The 18,852-nt window shown below is 40.0% G+C and overlaps 1 protein-coding gene across 1 annotated transcript in view; it reads right to left on the bottom strand.

Annotated features, from left to right (window-relative positions):
• tesmin (testis expressed metallothionein like protein) overlaps positions 1–13,235 on the bottom strand; it is an 18,614-nt gene extending 5,379 nt beyond the window's left edge. The window contains 2 exon segments of the mRNA XM_060926766.1: positions 6,298–6,435; positions 13,104–13,235. Of these exon segments, the coding sequence (XP_060782749.1) occupies positions 6,298–6,435; positions 13,104–13,235 (270 nt within the window).
• Between the last annotated feature and the right edge of the window lie 5,617 nt (positions 13,236–18,852).

Here is an 18,852-nt window from a genome sequence, read left to right as displayed (position 1 = left end):
CAATTGGTCTTAAGTGATCAGTCTCATTAAATCAGTCTCATTAAATCAGTCTCATCAATAATACCATTAATTTTGGGGTTTAATAATAAATTACCAAACAGCTAAATTATGGTATATTCCAAATTATTATGATCACTACCAATGCAGCAATAATGTATTACTTACTGTATTACATAGACACTACAGCCAATAGTATTCATATACACTTGGGTGAAGGCAATTTGGAGTTCTTTGAGATTGTGTGACTTCAAGTATACAGTAGCAAAAACAGACAGGCACAGTTTAATAGAATAATTGAATTTATTATAACAATGTTACTAAATGGATAATAGCAGTTGAGTACATTATATACAAGGCATAAACAGTGAGGTGTGTGTGTGTGTGTGTATGTGTGTGTGTGTGTGTGCGCGCGTGTGTGTGTATGAGAGGGAGGGAGAGTGTGTGTGTGTGTGTGTGTGTGTCAGGGATTGGAACGTTATCTAAGGTTGGGGGAAGTGAATCACCTCGTGGTCTCTTGAGACAAAAGGAATCACCTCGTGGTCTAATGAGACAAAGGGATATGTCGTGGTTGCTAATCCCACTAGCTGATAACATTACTAAATCCACTGAAATCTTGATGAGGTCAAAATATGTGTAATAATGAAATTAAAGGTGCTAGAAAGGATAGAGAAAAAGCATGCAACAACCTATCTATTAAAAACAACTGAGAGAACAATATAGAACAACAATGATCAACTCAACACTCTGAGTGTCTACAGTGTGCACAATTAAACAGTTTCTGAGTTTAAATTCACACTACTTCATAAAGCTAATTCCTAAGACTAGTTTGCCCAAATGCCAGTCTTACTTCCAGTATCTTACTTCTATGCAAGAATGCAGAGATGTCCTGAAGTTTCACGGAATGTCGGGTGCTTGCGGAGGTATACAGAAGCTCGTGGGTCGCTTCCGTGGAAACGCAGAGGTTTCCTTGGTCTGAACTTCGTCGTTCGTGAGGAAAAGTCTCTGATCAAACAATGTGCACGGCGATTAAGTCAGAAGGAATCCGGTCGCTTCTAACTTTTAATTAACTGCTTGGGCTGCAGTCGTAACGTTACTTATAATAAACAAATAAACTGGTTGTAACTCAATTTAGTGAGACGGCGCAACTTAAGTACTCTTTACCGTGGCCAGTGGTAAATACGAAAGCACGCTGAGTCTTCTTTCTTGCAAGGCAGACGTCTTGATTTTGGATGTTCTGATGAACAGGTGTCTCTTTATGTCTGTATGACACGAATGTCCACCGACGAGAGAGAGCGAACTGAGGTGTTCCGGGTCACTTATAGAGTCATGGAGGACGTGACGTAGGTGATCCCGCCCAGCCGTGACGTAGGTCATCGCGGAAGTTAGTTGATGGGATTTGTAGTTCTAGACGGGACGGTGGCTGTACCGTACCTACATCATCAGCAGCAGCAGCAGCCAGCTGCTGCTGAGATCCTTTACAGTCTTTAGTCACTGGGTCATGCCCATTATTGTAAGGTACAGTGGTGCTTGAAAGTTTGTGAACCCTTTAGAATTTTCTATATTTCTGTATAAATATGACCTAAAACATCAGATTTTCACACAAGTCCTAAAAGTAGATAAAGAGAACCCAGTTAAACAAATGAGACAAAAATATTATACTTGGTCATTTATTTATTGAGGAAAATGATCCAATATTACATATCTGTGAGTGGCAAAAGTATGTGAACCTTTGCTTTCAGTATCTGGTGTGACCCCCTTGTGCAGCAATAACTGCAACTAAACATTTGCGGTAACTGTTGATCAGTCCTGCACACCGGCTTGGAGGCATTTTAGCCCGTTCCTCCGTACAGAACAGCTTCAACTCTGGGATGTTGATGGGTTTCCTCACATGAACTGCTCGCTTCAGGTCCTTCCACAACATTTCCATTGGATTAAGGTCAGGACTTTGACTTGGCCATTCCAAAACATTCACTTTATTCTTCTTTAACCATTCTTTGGTAGAACAACTTGTGTGCTTAGGGTCGTTGTCTTGCTGCATGACCCACCTTCTCTTGAGATTCAGTTCATGGACAGATGTCCTGACATTTTCCTTTAGAATCCGCTGGTATAATTCAGAACTCATTGTTCCATCAATGATGGCAAGCTGTCCTGGCCCAGATGCAGCAAAACAGGCCCAAACCATGATACTACCACCACCATGTTTCACAGATGGGATAAGGTTCTTATGCTGGAATGCAGTGCTTTCCTTTCTCCAAACATAACACTTCTCATTTAAACCAAAAAGTTCTATTTTGGTCTCATCCGTCCACAGAACATTTTTCCAATAGCCTTCTGGCTTGTCCACATGATCTTTAGCAAACTGCAGACAAGCAGCAATGTTCTTTTTGGAGAGCAGTGGCTTTCTCCTTGCAACCCTGCCATGCACACCATTGTTGTTCAGTGTTCTCCTGATAGTAGATTCATGAACATTAACATTAGCCAATGTGAGAGAGGCCTTCAGTTGCTTAGAAGTTACCCTGGGGTCCTTTGTGACCTCGTCAACTATTACACGCCTTGCTCTTGGAGTGATCTTTGTTGGTCGACCACTCCTGGGGAGGGTAACAATGGTCATGAATTTCCTCCATTTGTACACAATCTGTCTGACTGTGGATTGGTGAAGTCGAAACTCTTTAGAGATGGTTTTGTAACCTTTTCCAGCCTGATGAGCATCAACAACGCTTTTTCTGAGGTCCTCAGAAATCTCCTTTGTTCGTGCCATGATACACTTCCACAAATATGTGTTGTGAAGATCAGACTTTGATAGATCCCTGTTCTTTAAATAAAACAGGGTGCCCACTCACACCTGATTGTCATCCCATTGATTGAAAACACCTGACTCTAATTTCACCTTCAAATTAACTGCTAATCCTAGAGGTTCACATACTTTTGCCACTCACAGATATGTAATATTGGATCATTTTCCTCAATAAATAAATGACCAAGTATAATATTTTTGTCTCATTTGTTTAACTGGGTTCTCTTTACCTACTTTTAGGACTTGTGTGAAAATCTGATAATGTTTTAGGTCATATTTATGCAGAAATATAGAAAATTCTAAAGGGTTCACAAACTTTCAAGCACCACCGTATCTGGATAGGTGAGCATTCTGGCTCCTCTATTCAGGCGAAAATGGTGTTGGAGATTAGTGTTGTCACGATACCAATATTTTGGTACCGGTACCAAAAATGTATTTCGATACTTCGATACTTTTCGATACTTTTTCAAATAAAAAAGAGAACGCAGAAAATGTCATTACTGACTTTATTAATAGAAAATCGTAACAACAGCAATTTTAGAACAGTTAAATAAAAGGAATCAAACTAGAGTAACAAGAACCAATAAACAGTTTACACCAACATCTGTCAACTTAAACCTCACCCTTCTCCCTCTCTTGCTAATTCTTTTGGAGTAGTACTACTGAGTCTGTCTCAGGCATTTTGTGTTTTTCAAATTCTTGGCCAAGAAAACCAACATGTCTAAATTTTCCTCACTCAACCTAGAACGCCTTGGACTGCATATGTTTCCAGATGTGCTGAACACGCATTCTGAAGCACAGCTTGTGGCTGCAACGCACATATATTGATATGCAAACTGAGCCAGGATGGGAAGATCAGCCTCATGTTGAGCCCACCAGGCTAGGGGGTCCTGTGCAGCACTCAGTTCTCTTGACTGTTCATAGTCACTCATCTCTTTTTTTATTTTGTCCTATTGCCATTGCGTGAAAAGAGCAGGCAGGGAAACAACATGCATCTCTTTATTAATGGCACAAATTGTGTGTTTTCTGGTAAAGGAGGAGTGAAAACATGAATGCATCTCAGATTGTGGTTAAAAATTCAAAGCGCGGGCAGAAGCGCGCGATGGGGGAAAATAGCCTCGTGCTCTCAGGGCTGTTACGCTGTATAATATATGCACTTGACCATCAAGATTGCCGAAACGTCGGCTCAGATCGAAAGTTAGTGGCGGCATGAAGACTATATGTCAGAAAACTCTGTCACAACTTTTTCAATTGTTTCATTTTTATTATTATTGACGGCGTTGTCCTCTCGAGTAGCCTATAAAATTCATTCAGCAGGTAAAAACCAGATCCTAATTCATTAGCCCAATTTCTCTCCAAACAATGCAATGTATGCAACCTGAATTTCTAATGTAAAATAGGCATACATGGCATGAAATGTGTATCATTTATGGCTTTATTTTCCAAATACAGTCAACCTTAGTGTGTGTGAGAAAATTCCCCCTCTCTAATTTTCCCCTCCGCTTCTTTTTAAATGAAAGCTACACTCGATTGGTCAACGTTGTATCTGCGGAGTTCTCGCATGGGAGAGTGTGACGAGATGAGGCACCGAAGGGGAAAAAAAAACCTTACTGGTCTCCGTGCGGCAGCGCACGGCATGAGGGAGCGAGAGACAGTGCAGCACCTACGGCTCCTAACAAGCAGCCTGCGATCGCTGCTCCCGTTGTCATTTCAGAGAGCCGGTTCTCCGACACATCACTACATTTGTTTTGTGAAAGACTACTGATCGTCTTTGAGCGAGGGTGTTATGAACTGAATCAAACTTTTTAGGTGTACAATATTGGAAAATGTGAAATGTGGTTGGTCGCTGTGAGTGGACATTGAACTATTAACTAGGCTACTGAGCTATTGCATTTGAAAAGGGTAGCCTGCATGTTGCATTCTCCGCTGTTGAAGGCGTATGCCGTTATACATGCAAAGTTGTGACTTTTTTGGCCTGACGTGACTTGCTCACTTCGCAAAAATATTTTAAGCTTAATGGCTCCCTGGAATTTTAAGAAAAAAAACCCATTACAGTTCATGAGTTACCTGTCGTTCCCTGAGCTCTGCATGCAGGTCTGGGTGGTTGTCTTTTAAGTGTTTAGCAAGGTTGGAGGTGCTGCCGCCCTTCGCCAGACATGTTTTTAAACACCGTTTGCAAACGGGTGCATCTGAGTTTATTGGTTGGCCTTCCGCATCTGGGGTAAAGCCAAAATACTTCCATATTGCACTTCGCGCTCCTGGTTTGTCAACTAGGGGATTGACAGGTGCAGCAGCCATTCTCCTCTCCTGCTCCACTCAGCTGTAGCCTAGTTACAACGCGACGTCACGTGGTGAGTTTGCCGCGCTTTTGCAAGTACCGATACTTTACAAATGCAGTATAGTACCGTTTTAAATTCCTCAGTACCGCGATACTATACTGGTACCGGTATACCGTGCAAGCCTATTGGAGATTACTTGATTTTTTTTGCTCTGAAGCAGTGGCCAGCGAACCGGGCTCTTCTTTGTGCCAAGCTGGTGGAGATCTGAGGGATTTCACCATAGATCTGAGATATGGTAGGGTGGTCTTTCCAAGAAAGGTTCCGTACCCTCATCAATAGCTTGATGTTAGTACCATCAAAACGTTTTTCTTGTTTTACTTGTTGATGGTCCATGTTTCTGCTTCATAAAAAAGGATGAAATTTATCATTTAATTATTCCTCCAGCCATCCATTATTTATCCCGCTTATCCATTAGGATCGTGGAGGAAGCTGGAGCCAATCCCAGCTGACTTCAAGTGAGAGGTGGGGTTCACCCTGAGCAGGTCGCCAGTCTATCACAGGGTCACACAGAGATGCTGTTAATGTTATAGTCATGCTGTCTGTTGTTGCCCAAATGAGGATGGGTTCCCTTTTGAGTCTGGTTCCTCTCGAGGTTTCTTCCTCATGTCGTCTGAGGGAGTTTTTCCTTGCCACCGTCACCACAGGCTTCATCATTGGGGATAGATTAGGGATAAAATTAGCTCATATTTTAAGTCGTTCAAATTCTGTAAAGCTGCTTTGCGACAATGTTTATTGTTAAAAAGCACAATACAAATAAACTTGACTTGACTTGAGATGCACAACCTTCACACTCACACACACCTCTGGGGGATTTAGAGGAAAAAGCTGACTGAATCCACGTCTTTAGACTGTAAGAGGAAATTGGAGAACCAGGAAGAAACCCACACAGAAATGAGCAGAGAACATACAAACTCCACACAGAAAGACAAGAAATCAGACACAACACTAATCAAGTGCTCACACTGAGGGGAAACAAACCAATACCACAACAAGGATGGAGACTGGACCAAAACAATAACACAAGCACATGGTGATCGTCTCCATGGAAACCACAAACATCCTTCTGTGTGAGTGAAAGTGTTCCCTTGATGGGGATCAGTGAGATGTCTCTCTCTTCTTTGCGTACTATTTAATGTGTGTGTTTTTTTTCTTGTGTCACTTTACCTTGTAACATTCGCAGTAGTTCTTCAGGCAGCCCGAGTTTTTGCAGTTACAGCCTCGTGTCTGACTTCCTTTCGCATCCCCCTGCACACCGCTGCTGGTTTTAGAACGAAAGGCATCCGGGTTTCTGTCTAAACAGGCCTAGCAAGAAAAAACAATCCAAGATAATCTGGTGTAGTCTTTCATATTTCCAGGGAAAAAAAAAACACATGATATAACACATCTGTATATATAATTGGGGCACTTCTACCTAAATAGTAGGTGGAGTCAATACAAACAGTTTATTTATCACCTGCAGTGTGATTTGCTACTTCACTGTGGGCTGAACTCAGAGTTCGTGACTTAAAATCGCAAATGCTGTCAATATCTACATGAGAAAAATTTGTGCACCTGCTTAAGTGAATTTTTCCGCCTCCTCATTAAAATTATATAAATTACCTGAGTGTTGTTACACCCTCCTTCAAGGTTGCCAGACGTAACTACATAACTGTCAGATGACAACATACTGTAAATAAACAAGTTATAAAATAGCAGGATGTGCTGGATCACGTGCTATTCTACCGTACATGCTACTGAATGATGAGTGTGGAAACCATTGTGTTAAATTAAACCAGTGACTAACGTGATAATTAGAAATAGTTACAAATCCATGCAGTAATAAGTTGGTGATGTACACAACTCCTTTTAGATTTATTACGATACTGTAGCACTCACCATCTCTTCACTTATATCATCATTTCAGGGGTTTTTTTTCATTGTAAATTTGACAGCAGAAAAACAACATTATTTTGTTTTTCAGTCCACATTTTCTATCTCCGCTTTTTTTTTTCAGGTTCAAAGGTGAATTTTTATTTAAAGGCGGTGATCTAGACACTGTTGGAAAACCACGTCTCGGAGACTTCTACTAAAAAGAAAAAAAAATCTGGCAACCTCAGAGGTGTGAACTACACTCAGGTGAATTTGAGAATCTGAACATGGAGTTCGTGTCAGCCCTGTGATGACCTGGCGACTTGTCCAGGGTGAACCCCGCCTTTTGCCCGTAGTCAGCTGGGATAGGCTCCAGCTTGCCTGCGACCCTGTAGAAGGATAAAGCGGCTAGAGATAATGAGATGAGATGAGATGAGATGAACATGGAGTTCAGAAGGGCAGCACGGTGGTGTAATGGTTCGCACTGTCGCCTCAGAGCAAGAAGGTTCTGTGTGCGGCCGGCGAGGGCCTTTCTGTGTGGAGTTTGCATGTTCTCCCCGTGTCCGCGTGGGTTTCCTCCGGGTGCTCCGGTTTCCCCCACAGTCCAAAGACATGCAGGTTAGGTTAACTGGTGACTCTAAATTGAGCGTAGGTGTGAATGTGAGTGTGAATGGTTGTCTGTGTCTATGTGTCAGCCCTGTGATGACCTGGCGACTTGTCCAGGGTGTACCCCGCCTTTCGCTCGCGGTCAGCTGGGATAGGCTCCAGCTCGCCTGCGACCCTGTACAGGATAAGCGCTTACAGATACAGTGGTGCTTGAAAGTTTGTGAACCCGTTAGAATTTTCTATATTTCTGCATAAATATGACCTGTTGGACTTGCAACACCAATCACTTATACAGGAAGGGACAGAGCAGGTTATACTTCCTTAGGACGCTGCAGTCCTTTAACATCTGCAGGAAACTCCTGTGGATGTTCTATCAGTCTGTGGTCGCCAGTGTCCTGTTTTACACCGTGGTGTGCTGGGGGGGGCAGCACATCCAAGAAGGACATATCCAGGCTGGACAAACTGATCAGGCGGGCCGGCTCTGTGGTCGGCATGAAGCTGGACTCTCTGGTGACGTTGGCAGAGAAGAGGACTATGGACAAACTACTGAACATCATGGACGATGCCAGTCACCCTCTGCACACCGTCATCAGCAACCAGAGGAGCCTGTTCAGTGACAGAATGCTCCTTCCCAAGTGCAGGACGAACAGACTCAAAAACTCCTTTGTCCCTCACGCCATCAGACTGTACAACTCCTCTCGGGGTGGGGGGTGGGGGGGGGTGGGGGGGGGGACAGGAGGACAGAGGACGGGAAGGAGCAGCAGCCTAGCCTGACAATAAGCAATACCGGACAATGTGCAATATAACGTGCAATATAAAGTGCAATATCTCTCCTGCCCCCCCTTCTCCCCCCTCCCCCATATCTTATTCTTTTCATATTTGTATATGTAAATACTTAATTTATTTTAATTTATCTAGAAGTTTTCTCTATTTCTTTTCTCTGTTTATCTGTAATGATGCTGCTGGAATCTTAATTTCCCTGAGGGAACCCTCCCAAAGGGATCAATAAAGTTCTATCTAATCTAATATAATCTAATCTAAAACATCATCAGATTTTCACACAAGTCCTAAGAGTAGATAAAGAGAACCCAGTTATAGCCAGGTCCCCAAACTGAAAAAGGGCTTTAAATAAGAAGGTGTAGGCATTTTTTAGGAAAAGTAATTCAAGTGTTGTTTCTATATGATTTTTGGGTGCTGAATCCATTTCTGCCGTATAACATTCTCTAAAAGTTACGGTTTAGCCGTAAACGACAAAACAAACATGGCTGCCGGTGTATTTAGTGTTTGCGCAATAACTTTGGAATGGATGGATGGATTTGCACCAAATCTTGTGTGCTAATACTCTGTAATAGATACATGAACTGACAAAATTTTGGAGACCAACTCTTTCAAGATGGCCGACTTTCAAGAAGGCCGACTTTTTGTTTGCGCAATAACTTTGGAACGGGTTGACGGATTTGCACCAAATCTTGTGGGTTAACACTCTATAATAGGTACATTAACTGAGTAAATTTTGGAGGCCAACGCTATCAAGATGGCCGACTGTCAAAATGGCCGATTTTTTGCTTGCGCAATAACTTTTAAACGGGTGGACGGATTTGCACCAAATTGATAAGTACATGAACTGAGACTCAAATGGTCAAGATGGCAGTAGCTTTATGTACTACCCTGAGGTTTTTTTTTGCGGGGGGGGGGGGGGGGGGGGGGGGGGGGACACAACAAAAAAAGCAAAAATAAAAAAATAAATAAAAATAAAATAAACATGGCTGGCAAAACTTTATAATGCATTTACTGTAGTTTAACCATTGCTCAATAAAACTAAACTATACATCCACAGGTTTTCAAACATGTTGATAATGAAAACCTATATCCATGAAAACTATGTGCATGACAAGAACAGTAATATTATAAACGTGAACATTTGAACGTAAACATAGCCTATTGGCCTATTCAATCTAATCCAGCCCTTGGATAGTTTTCAACAATAAACAAAAAGAAGACACTGTAGTGTCACCTACTGACATAACAAAAGCTATTGATTCATGCAAGTACTATTTGACATTCTGCATTTGCAAGATGCAGTACATGGGTTAGGCTTGCATCCACATCGGCCTGTCTTGCATCCCGTGGAGCAGGCACAGGAGATGAACTCCTCACAAACCTCTGGAACTGGTGGCAGTGACATGAGCTGAGGAACAAGCAAGTTTTCCTCCATTTTCCACCCCATGGTCTCAGGGGGTGGGAGAACTGGCTTCTGCAAGTTAGCTTGGTTCCAGACTAAAGCTTGAAAGTGAGAGCGCTGAATATGGAAGTACAGTGCATCTCTAGTTGGTGGCAGCCTTTCTATTGTCATGCCCCTTACAAGCATGCTTGCTCTGACATCATTGATGTTGTCAGCATCCATTGCACCATACAGTTTGCAGACAAATTGTTCTACATTCTGAATGGTGTGTTCACTAAGCTCTGGACCTTCACCAAGTCCCTTTAAGAGATGATGGTGCTGCACAAACACATCCCAACATGACTTTTTTGTGTGTCCTGCAATGTATGAAGTTGAATCACTTCCAGTCAGTGCATGGAAAGCTGGAAGCAGCTTCAGAACCTGTGGTTCCATCTTCAATTGTTTCACAATAGCGTGAATTGGGAAATATTTTCTTTCCTTTGATGTACCTGCTTTCATCCAGAGCTTTTTGCATGGCATCATGTGGAAGTGGGCAATCAGTAGGATCAAGATGTCAGTGTCTCTTGCTGAAACAATGGTTGATGCCTTGCTTGTTATGCAATGGAGAACAATTCTGGTGTCTGCTTCCTCATGCTTAGCTTCCATGCAGTTGGTGTTCAGTGTTGCATTGGACGCTTCGACACCCTCTTCATCACTAAAGCCACCTGCTGTCACTATGGTTTTGTTGACTGTCAATTAATGAATGTCAATTAAGCTCACTGATTCAGATGTGGTCCAAACACAATAATGGCTTGAAATTTGCACATAAATTGCATGTAAAGCTCACATTTTCAACAGTGCATACTTTAGGACATATTTACTTATTCAGCTTTTTGTCTGGTTATATTATGTTTGCATAAAACATCAATCTGAACATGTGCTTACAAAAAAAAAATCGACAGCCCATAAAACTTACTTCAAGGGATCAAAAAACAATTTTCATGAATGTTTGATTGGAATGACATTAAGACACAAGATGTCCTGGGGATGGTCAGTTTTGCAAGCATATACTCAAAAAATGCCATTTAACAGAAGTCCATTGATCGCAAGGAAATTTATTTGTTTAATTCGTCCTACTTTTAAATTGATCAGGCTCACCCCAATTTAATATTTCTTAATTTAATCATGAAAAAAACAATGTTCAAATTTAACAAAACAACATAGGACATGTTTATGGTTTGTATAAACAAAATTATACACTAGTTTTTAAGTTTCACTTGATCTTCATCAGTTTTGGATTAGGCGCCTAATATTCCAGTATGTCAGGGCTCATTTGCATATGTAAACATAACATTTCAGACAACTTGCAATACAAAAAGTGTTTGTACTAATGTAAGCAAGAAACTGGTAAAGTTTTATGGTGATATATAAAAGTTTAAAATTTTAGCCTATCTGCCATTAATTTCCAGCCTGGGAAGACGACATCTATTTTTAACCAAGAATTACAAAAAACTGGGGAACTGATTTCAATGTTATATGGTGGATTTGTATTTAGAAGACATTGAATTTTCTAAAAATGCTGTATAACAACTTGTCCCCAAAAATGCCTACAGGGTTACAGAATTCTGAATATCCGGACCTGGCTATTAAACAAATGAGACAAAAATATTATACTTGGTCATTTATTTATTGAGGAAAATGATCCAATATTACATATCTGTGAGTGGCAAAAGTATGTGAACCTTTGCTTTCAGTATCTGGTGTGACCCCCTTGTGCAGCAATAACTGCAACTAAACGTTTGCGGTAACTGTTGATCAGTCCTGCACACCGGCTTGGAGGCATTTTAGCCCGTTCCTCCGTACAGAACAGCTTCAACTCTGGGATGTTGGTGGGTTTCCTCACATGAACTGCTCGCTTCAGGTCCTTCCACAACATTTCCATTGGATTAAGGTCAGGACTTTGACTTGGCCATTCCAAAACATTAACTTTATTCTTCTTTAACCATTCTTTGGTAGAACGACTTGTGTGCTTCGGGTCGTTGTCTTGCTGCATGACCCACCTTCTCTTGAGATTCAGTTCATGGACAGATGTCCTGACATTTTCCTTTAGAATTCACTGGTATAATTCAGAATTCATTGTTCCATCAATGATGGCAAGCCGTCCTGGCCCAGATGCAGCAAAACAGGCCCAAACCATGATACTACCACCACCATGTTTCACAGATGGGATAAGGTTCTTATGCTGGAATGCAGTGTTTTCCTTTCTCCAAACATAACGCTTCTCATTTAAACCAAAAAGTTCTATTTTTGGTCTCATCCGTCCACAGAACATTTTTCCAATAGCCTTCTGGCTTGTCCACGTGATCTTTAGCAAACTGCAGATGAGCAGCGGCTTTCTCCTTGCAACCCTGCCATGCACACCATTGTTGTTCAGTGTTCTCCTGATGGTGGACTCATGAACATTAACATTAGCCAATGTGAGAGAGGCCTTCAGTTGCTTAGAAGTTACCTTGGGGTCCTTTGTGACCTCGCCAACTATTACACGCCTTTCTCTTGGAGTGATCTTTGTTGGTCGACCACTCCTGGGGAGGGGAACAATGGTCTTGAATTTCCTCCATTTGTACACAATCTGTCTGACTGTGGATTGGTGGAGTCCAAACTCTTTAGAGATGGTTTTGTAACCTTTTCCAGCCTGATGAGCATCAACAACGCTTTTTCTGAGGTCCTCAGAAATCTCCTTTGTTCGTGCCATGATACACTTCCACAAACGTGTTGTGAAGATCAGACTTTGATAGATCCCTGTTCTTTAAATAAAACAGGGTGCCCACTCACACCTGATTGTCGTCCCATTGATTGAAAACACCTGACTCTAATTTCACCTTCAAATTAACTGCTAATCCTAGAGGTTCACACACTTTTGCCACTCACAGATATGTAATATTGGATCATTTTCTTCAATAAATAAATGACCAAGTATAATATTTTTGTCTCATTTGTTTAACTGGGTTCTCTTTATCTACTTTTAGGACTTGTGTGAAAATCTGATGATGTTTTTGGTCATATTTATGCAGAAATATAGAAAATTCTAAAGGGTTCACAAACTTTCAAGCACCACTGTAATGGATGGATGGATGGATGGAGTTCAGAAAACCTGCAGCTGCATAACCCGACTCTGAATACCAGGACCTTTCCCAGCATAAATACTGACTTGACTTTCAGTTCTGAATATGTTTGTTTCTGAAATCAGGGTTTCACTGTAAAACTACTTACAAACTAAGAAAAATTTCAAATAACAGTTTATACTGAATTAAAAAAAATCATCACAAAAGTAATTAATATTACTCTAAGGCCTGACCTTAATTGCTTTGTTTCTATCAGTCGCATGATGCATGTTGTTGTGGCACTTAATGCAGCTGCAGTTGCTGCAGAGCTCTCCGTTTGCAAAGCAGTCACAGTAGCTGGTGAGAGATTTGTGAATTTGGACCATTATCTTACACACACTAATATACCGTAAGTAGGAAAGACATACTATTCTCAATTACCACTCGAGTACCATTTATTTATTTGACTGGATTTCTAAATCATTTATTGTAGTAATTATATCTTTGTCTATTTGTATTAAAAAAAGTTTTAAAAAATAAATTACTTACAGTTTCAAACACTGAGATTTCGTGCAGTGGCAGGGCTTCTTGGACTTTTCTGGGATGGAACTAAATAACAATTCAACATTGTTATTACTAAAACATTTAATGACTCGTGTGTGTGTGTGTGTGTGTGTGTGTGTGTGTGTGTGTGTATACCGTATGCTGTCCTTGTGTTGCCCCACTGTCTCTATATCAGGAGGCAAAGGGCAAAATACAGTTTGAGCCTGCGCATGAGAAAATAAGAATAATAAAAAACATAATAATAATAGCAACAACAACAACAACAACATGTGAAACATTTACTATTTGATGTTATTTCTGCTACTGAGTGATCCTTACAACCCTTGTAACTCAGCACATACTTGTATAATAATCACATACATGAGGTTTTTCAGTCATGCTTTAGGTTTCACCTCAGCACTGAAAAAGCATTGGTTAAAGTAGTAAATGACCAAAAGTTGGCCTCTGATCATATATACTGCATAAATATCAAAGAACTGCTCAGGTCTAATGCTGCCTTCAAGTTCCATCAGAAACATCATAATTACCAGGTGAGAGCACTTGAACGGCAGAAATTACAACTCAGGAAGTCGTAATTTTCTGTGAACCCAGAGGACTTTCCGAGTAGGGGCGTGTGAATAATAAACATCATGGTGACCATGAACATCAAATCAAATCAAGTTTATTTGTATAGCGCTTTTAACAATAAACATTGTCGCAAAGCAGCTTTACAGAATTTGAACGACTTAAAACATGAGCTAATTTTATCCCTAATCTATCCCCAATGATGAAGCCTGTGGCGACGGTGGCAAGGAAAAACTCCCTCAGATGACATGAGGAAGAAACCTCAAGAGGAACCAGACTCAAAAGGGAACCCATCCTCATTTGGGCAACAACAGACAGCCTGACTATAACATTAACAGTTTTAACAGGTATAACCCTCAACTGTCCTCATGGGACATAAACGTGATGTCTACAGCAGACTAAGATTTCAGTGGTTATGGACATTAATTATTCAGTTCTTCATTTTCTTTCAGGAAGGCTAAATAAACTTCTTGTCGTTGATGACACACCCAAAAAATACAAACTAAAGATGTTTTCACACAATGTTCACTTTTTTTTATCAAAACCATTTGAATACACACCTCATGTGTGGTACAGATCTGCTTATCCTCTGAGTTTATACTGGCGATAGGGTCACATCGTTCTGCCTGCATCGACAGGGATTAGACCAGATTACAACTGAGCACAAGAGTCAGAAATTCTTCTGTGTTCTAAATGTGTCATACAGAGATCTACATAACTAAACGTGTTAAAGCACACAGACGGGAGGCATATTTCTCTACCAAAAAAAAAAAACCCTTTCAACTTCCAGAAATATCTCAGCTAAAATTAACTTCCAACAAAATGTGGCTAAGCTAAGATTAACTTCTGAAAATATTCCTGATAAATTACTTGCCAAACCCATTTTTTGGGGAAAAAAAACCCTGTATCCACTAAAATAAATTAATTTAAAACATGTCTTCAGTAAAATTAACTTAATTAATTAATAAACAAAATGTGTCTTGGTTAAAATTTCCATCCAGAAACATCTATCATCTTAAATAATTTCAATATCATGTCATCAATAATTTCATGTCAATAAAATTCTCTTGAATTGAACTGAAATAGTCCTGTACTAGTCGGGGTTTAACACGTGCACTCACTGAAGACGTGTGATACTGCACAGCATCCCCAGGTGTCCAGGTGTGTGATGAAGTCGTAGGACTCCAGAACTGGTACAAACCAGACTGAGGAAGCAGGCATTCTGAGTAACACACAGGAGGACACCGGGACAAACCTGAGCCTGATGGATCACGATAAAGTGGATAAGACAAGCCATACGGGTTAAAATCACTGTTACAGACAGAAGGAAACGCCCACTTATCTTCAGACGTAATACAAGGTGTAGGTCTGTGTTGGTGATGAAGTGAATTCAGGTGGCTGACATTACTGCAGGTGTTTGGGATTTCGACAGAGAAAGATGTGTAAGGGTAAGACAGAGGAACCACAAAGTTTCCGTTCATATCCTCTCCACAGCTGTATGCCGGTCCCAAAAAACCGTTCCCATTTTCCATACTGAAGGAGAAACCCTATACCCTATAATATCAGGAAGATTGGACAACATTACACAATGACATGCAGACATTTATACACCTAATGGAATTTATATACTAACTACTCAGGAAGGACCCTGTACAGTGGTGCTTGAAAGTTTGTGAACCCTTTAGAATTTTCTATATTTCTGCATAAATATGGCCTAAAACATCATCAGATTTTCACACAAGTCCTAAAAGTAGATAAAGAGAACCCAGTTAAACAAATGAGACAAAAATATTATACTTGGTCATTTATTTACTGAGGAAAATGATCCAATATTACATATCTGTGAGTGGCAAAAGTATGTGAACCTCTAGGATTAGCAGTTAATTTGAAGGTGAAATTAGAGTCAGGTGTTTTCAATCAGTGGGATGACAATCAGGTGTGAGTGGGCACCCTGTTTTATTTAAAGAACAGGGATCTATCAAAGTCTGATCTTCACAACACATGTTTGTGGAAGTGTATCATGGCACAATCAAAGGAGATTTCTGAGGACCTCAGAAAAAGTGTTGTTGATGCTCATCAGGCTGGAAAAGGTTACAAAACCATCTCTAAAGAGTTTGGACTCCACCAATCCACAGTCAGACAGATTGTGTACAAATGGAGGAAATTCAAGACCATTGTTCCCCTCCCCAGGAGTGGTCGACCAACAAAGATCACTCCAAGAGCAAGGCGTGTAATAGTCGGCGAGGTCACAAAGGACCCCAGGGTAACTTCTAAGCAACTGAAGGCCTCTCTCACATTGGCTAATGTTAATGTTCATGAGTCCATCATCAGGAGAACACTGAACAACAATGGTGTGCATGGCAGGGTTGCAAGGAGAAAGCCACTGCTCTCCAAAAAGAACATTGCTGCTCGTCTGCAGTTTGCTAAAGATCACGTGGACAAACCAGAAGGCTATTGGGAAAATGTTTTGTGGACGGATGAGACCAAAATAGAACTTTTTAGTTTAAATGAGAAGCGTTATGTTTGGAGAAAGGAAAACACTGCATTCCAGCATAAGAACCTTATCCCATCTGTGAAACATGGTGGTGGTAGTATCATGGTTTGGGCCTGTTTTGCTGCATCTGGGCCAGGACGGCTTGCCATCATTGATGGAACAATGAATTCTGAATTATACCAGCGAATTCTAAAGGAAAATATCAGGACATCTGTCCATGAACTGAATCTTAAGAGAAGGTGGGTCATGCAGCAAGACAACGACCCTAAGCACACAAGTCGTTCTACCAAAGAATGGTTAAAGAAGAATAAAGTTAATGTTTTGGAATGGCCAAGTCAAAGTCCTGACCTTAATCCAATGGAAACGTTGTGGAAGGAAATGAAGCGAGCAGTTCATGTGAGGAAACCCACCAACATCCCAGAGTTGAAGCTGTTCTGTAGGGAGGAACGGGCTAAAATTCCTCCAAGCCGGTGTGCAGAACTGATCAACAATTACCGCAAACGTTTAGTTGCAGTTATTGCTGCACAAGGGGGTCACACCAGATACTGAAAGCAAAGGTTCACATACTTTTGCCACTCACAGATATGTAATATTGGATCATTTTCCTCAATAAATAAATAACCAAGTATAATATTTTTGTCTCATTTGTTTAACTGGGTTCTCTTTATCTACTTTTAGGACTTGTGTGAAAATCTGATGATGTTTTAGGCCATATTTATGCAGAAATATAGAAAATTCTAAAGGGTTCACAAACTTTCAAGCACCACTGTAGACATACACCAACTGTATGTCTAGAGTAGAGTAACTTTATGTCTATTTGCATGAATCAAATTTGTTATCGGAATTTAAGTCTGGATTTTGAAAATCTTATTTTACTCATGTATGTTTATTGCATTTAGCTGATTATATTAGGCTAGAAATGGACAAGGGCAACTACTGCATGTAGGAATGGTGTTGCTTGATTTACAGAAAGCTTTCGACTCGGTTAATCATGAGATTTTGCTTGGTAAATTGAGGTGTATGGGTTTGCCTGACTCTGCTGTAAATTAGTTCAAGTCATATTTATTAAATCATAAACAACTTGTTAATCTTTCAGACGTTAAATCTAAACTTGAAAATATCACACGTGGAGTGCTGCAAGGATCAATCCTTGGGCCCTTATTGTTTTTGATGTATGTTAACAATATGGAAATGGCTGTGAAATGTAAGTAATTGCTGTATGCTGATGATTCTGCACTGTTAATACCTGGGCACAATTTAGTCACTTTACAAAATCAACTTGGTGAAGAATTATCATCTGTTAGTGATTGGCTAGTGGATAAGAGGTTATCTTTACATCTTGGAAAAACTGAATCTATACTGTTTGGCTCTAAAAGTGATTTGAAGAAAAATTCAAATTTGGACATTGTGTGCAAAGGTATTGAAATCAAATATTACTTGAAAGTTAAATATTTAGGTGCAGAGTTGGACCAGTCCTTAGGTGGAGAAGCAATGGCCCAAAAGGTACTGAGTAAGGTATATGCTAGATTAAATTTTTTATACTGAAAATCAAAATTTTTAGATTTAAGAACTGAGAAACTGTTAGTATCAGCACTGGTACAAAGTCAATGACTATGCCTGCTCTTTTTGGTACTCAAGTTTGACTAAGAAAACAAAAACAAAACTGCAGATTTCTCAGAATAAATTGGTTTGTTTTACTCTAAATTTACAGCCAAGAACATCATTATTTGCTGAACACTTCAAAATCTTAGGATGGCTCCCTATCCGATATAGAGTAGAGCAATTAAAACTAAATCATCTGTACCGAGTGCTTGATGGGATTTCTCCCAAGTACCTTTCTGACCAATTCCTTTCCACCTCAACAAGACATTCTCATCATACTCGCTCTAGTCAACATTTGCTTGTCATTCCTCACTTTGGCGCTTATGGTAAGTTTTCATTTTGTATCACTGGTGATCAGTTATGGAAATGTCTTCCTTCTACTTTAGTCAATTCTAGTCTATCTTTGTTAAATTTTAAGAAAAATGTTAAGTCTTATATGTATAATGTTATGACTTCTACTGAGAATAATGATTTTTTTAAAATTAACTTTCACATTTTTATTAGTATTAGGCTTATATCTCTCTTTTATATCACATCTTGCATTATGGGGACCACAATGGAAACAAGTTTTAACTTATTTAAAAGTTAAATAAGTTAAAAACTTTATCATTTTTATGTAGTACTGTATTATTGCCAAATAAATCAAAGTCATTGCCATATTTCTCAATTTCAATTTGCAACGTCTCTATTTTGTTGTTAAATGACTTTTAAATCAGATTTAAAAATCTGACAAATCACAAACATGGACACAAACACTCATGTTATTGACTTCCTTTATT

The sequence above is a fragment of the Neoarius graeffei genome, chromosome 8 (assembly GCF_027579695.1).
Source record: "Neoarius graeffei isolate fNeoGra1 chromosome 8, fNeoGra1.pri, whole genome shotgun sequence".
Classification (NCBI taxonomy): Eukaryota; Metazoa; Chordata; class Actinopteri; order Siluriformes; family Ariidae; genus Neoarius; species Neoarius graeffei.
The sequence above is the reverse complement of the archived record's forward strand: the minus strand, read 5'-3'. Positions and strand labels throughout refer to the sequence as shown.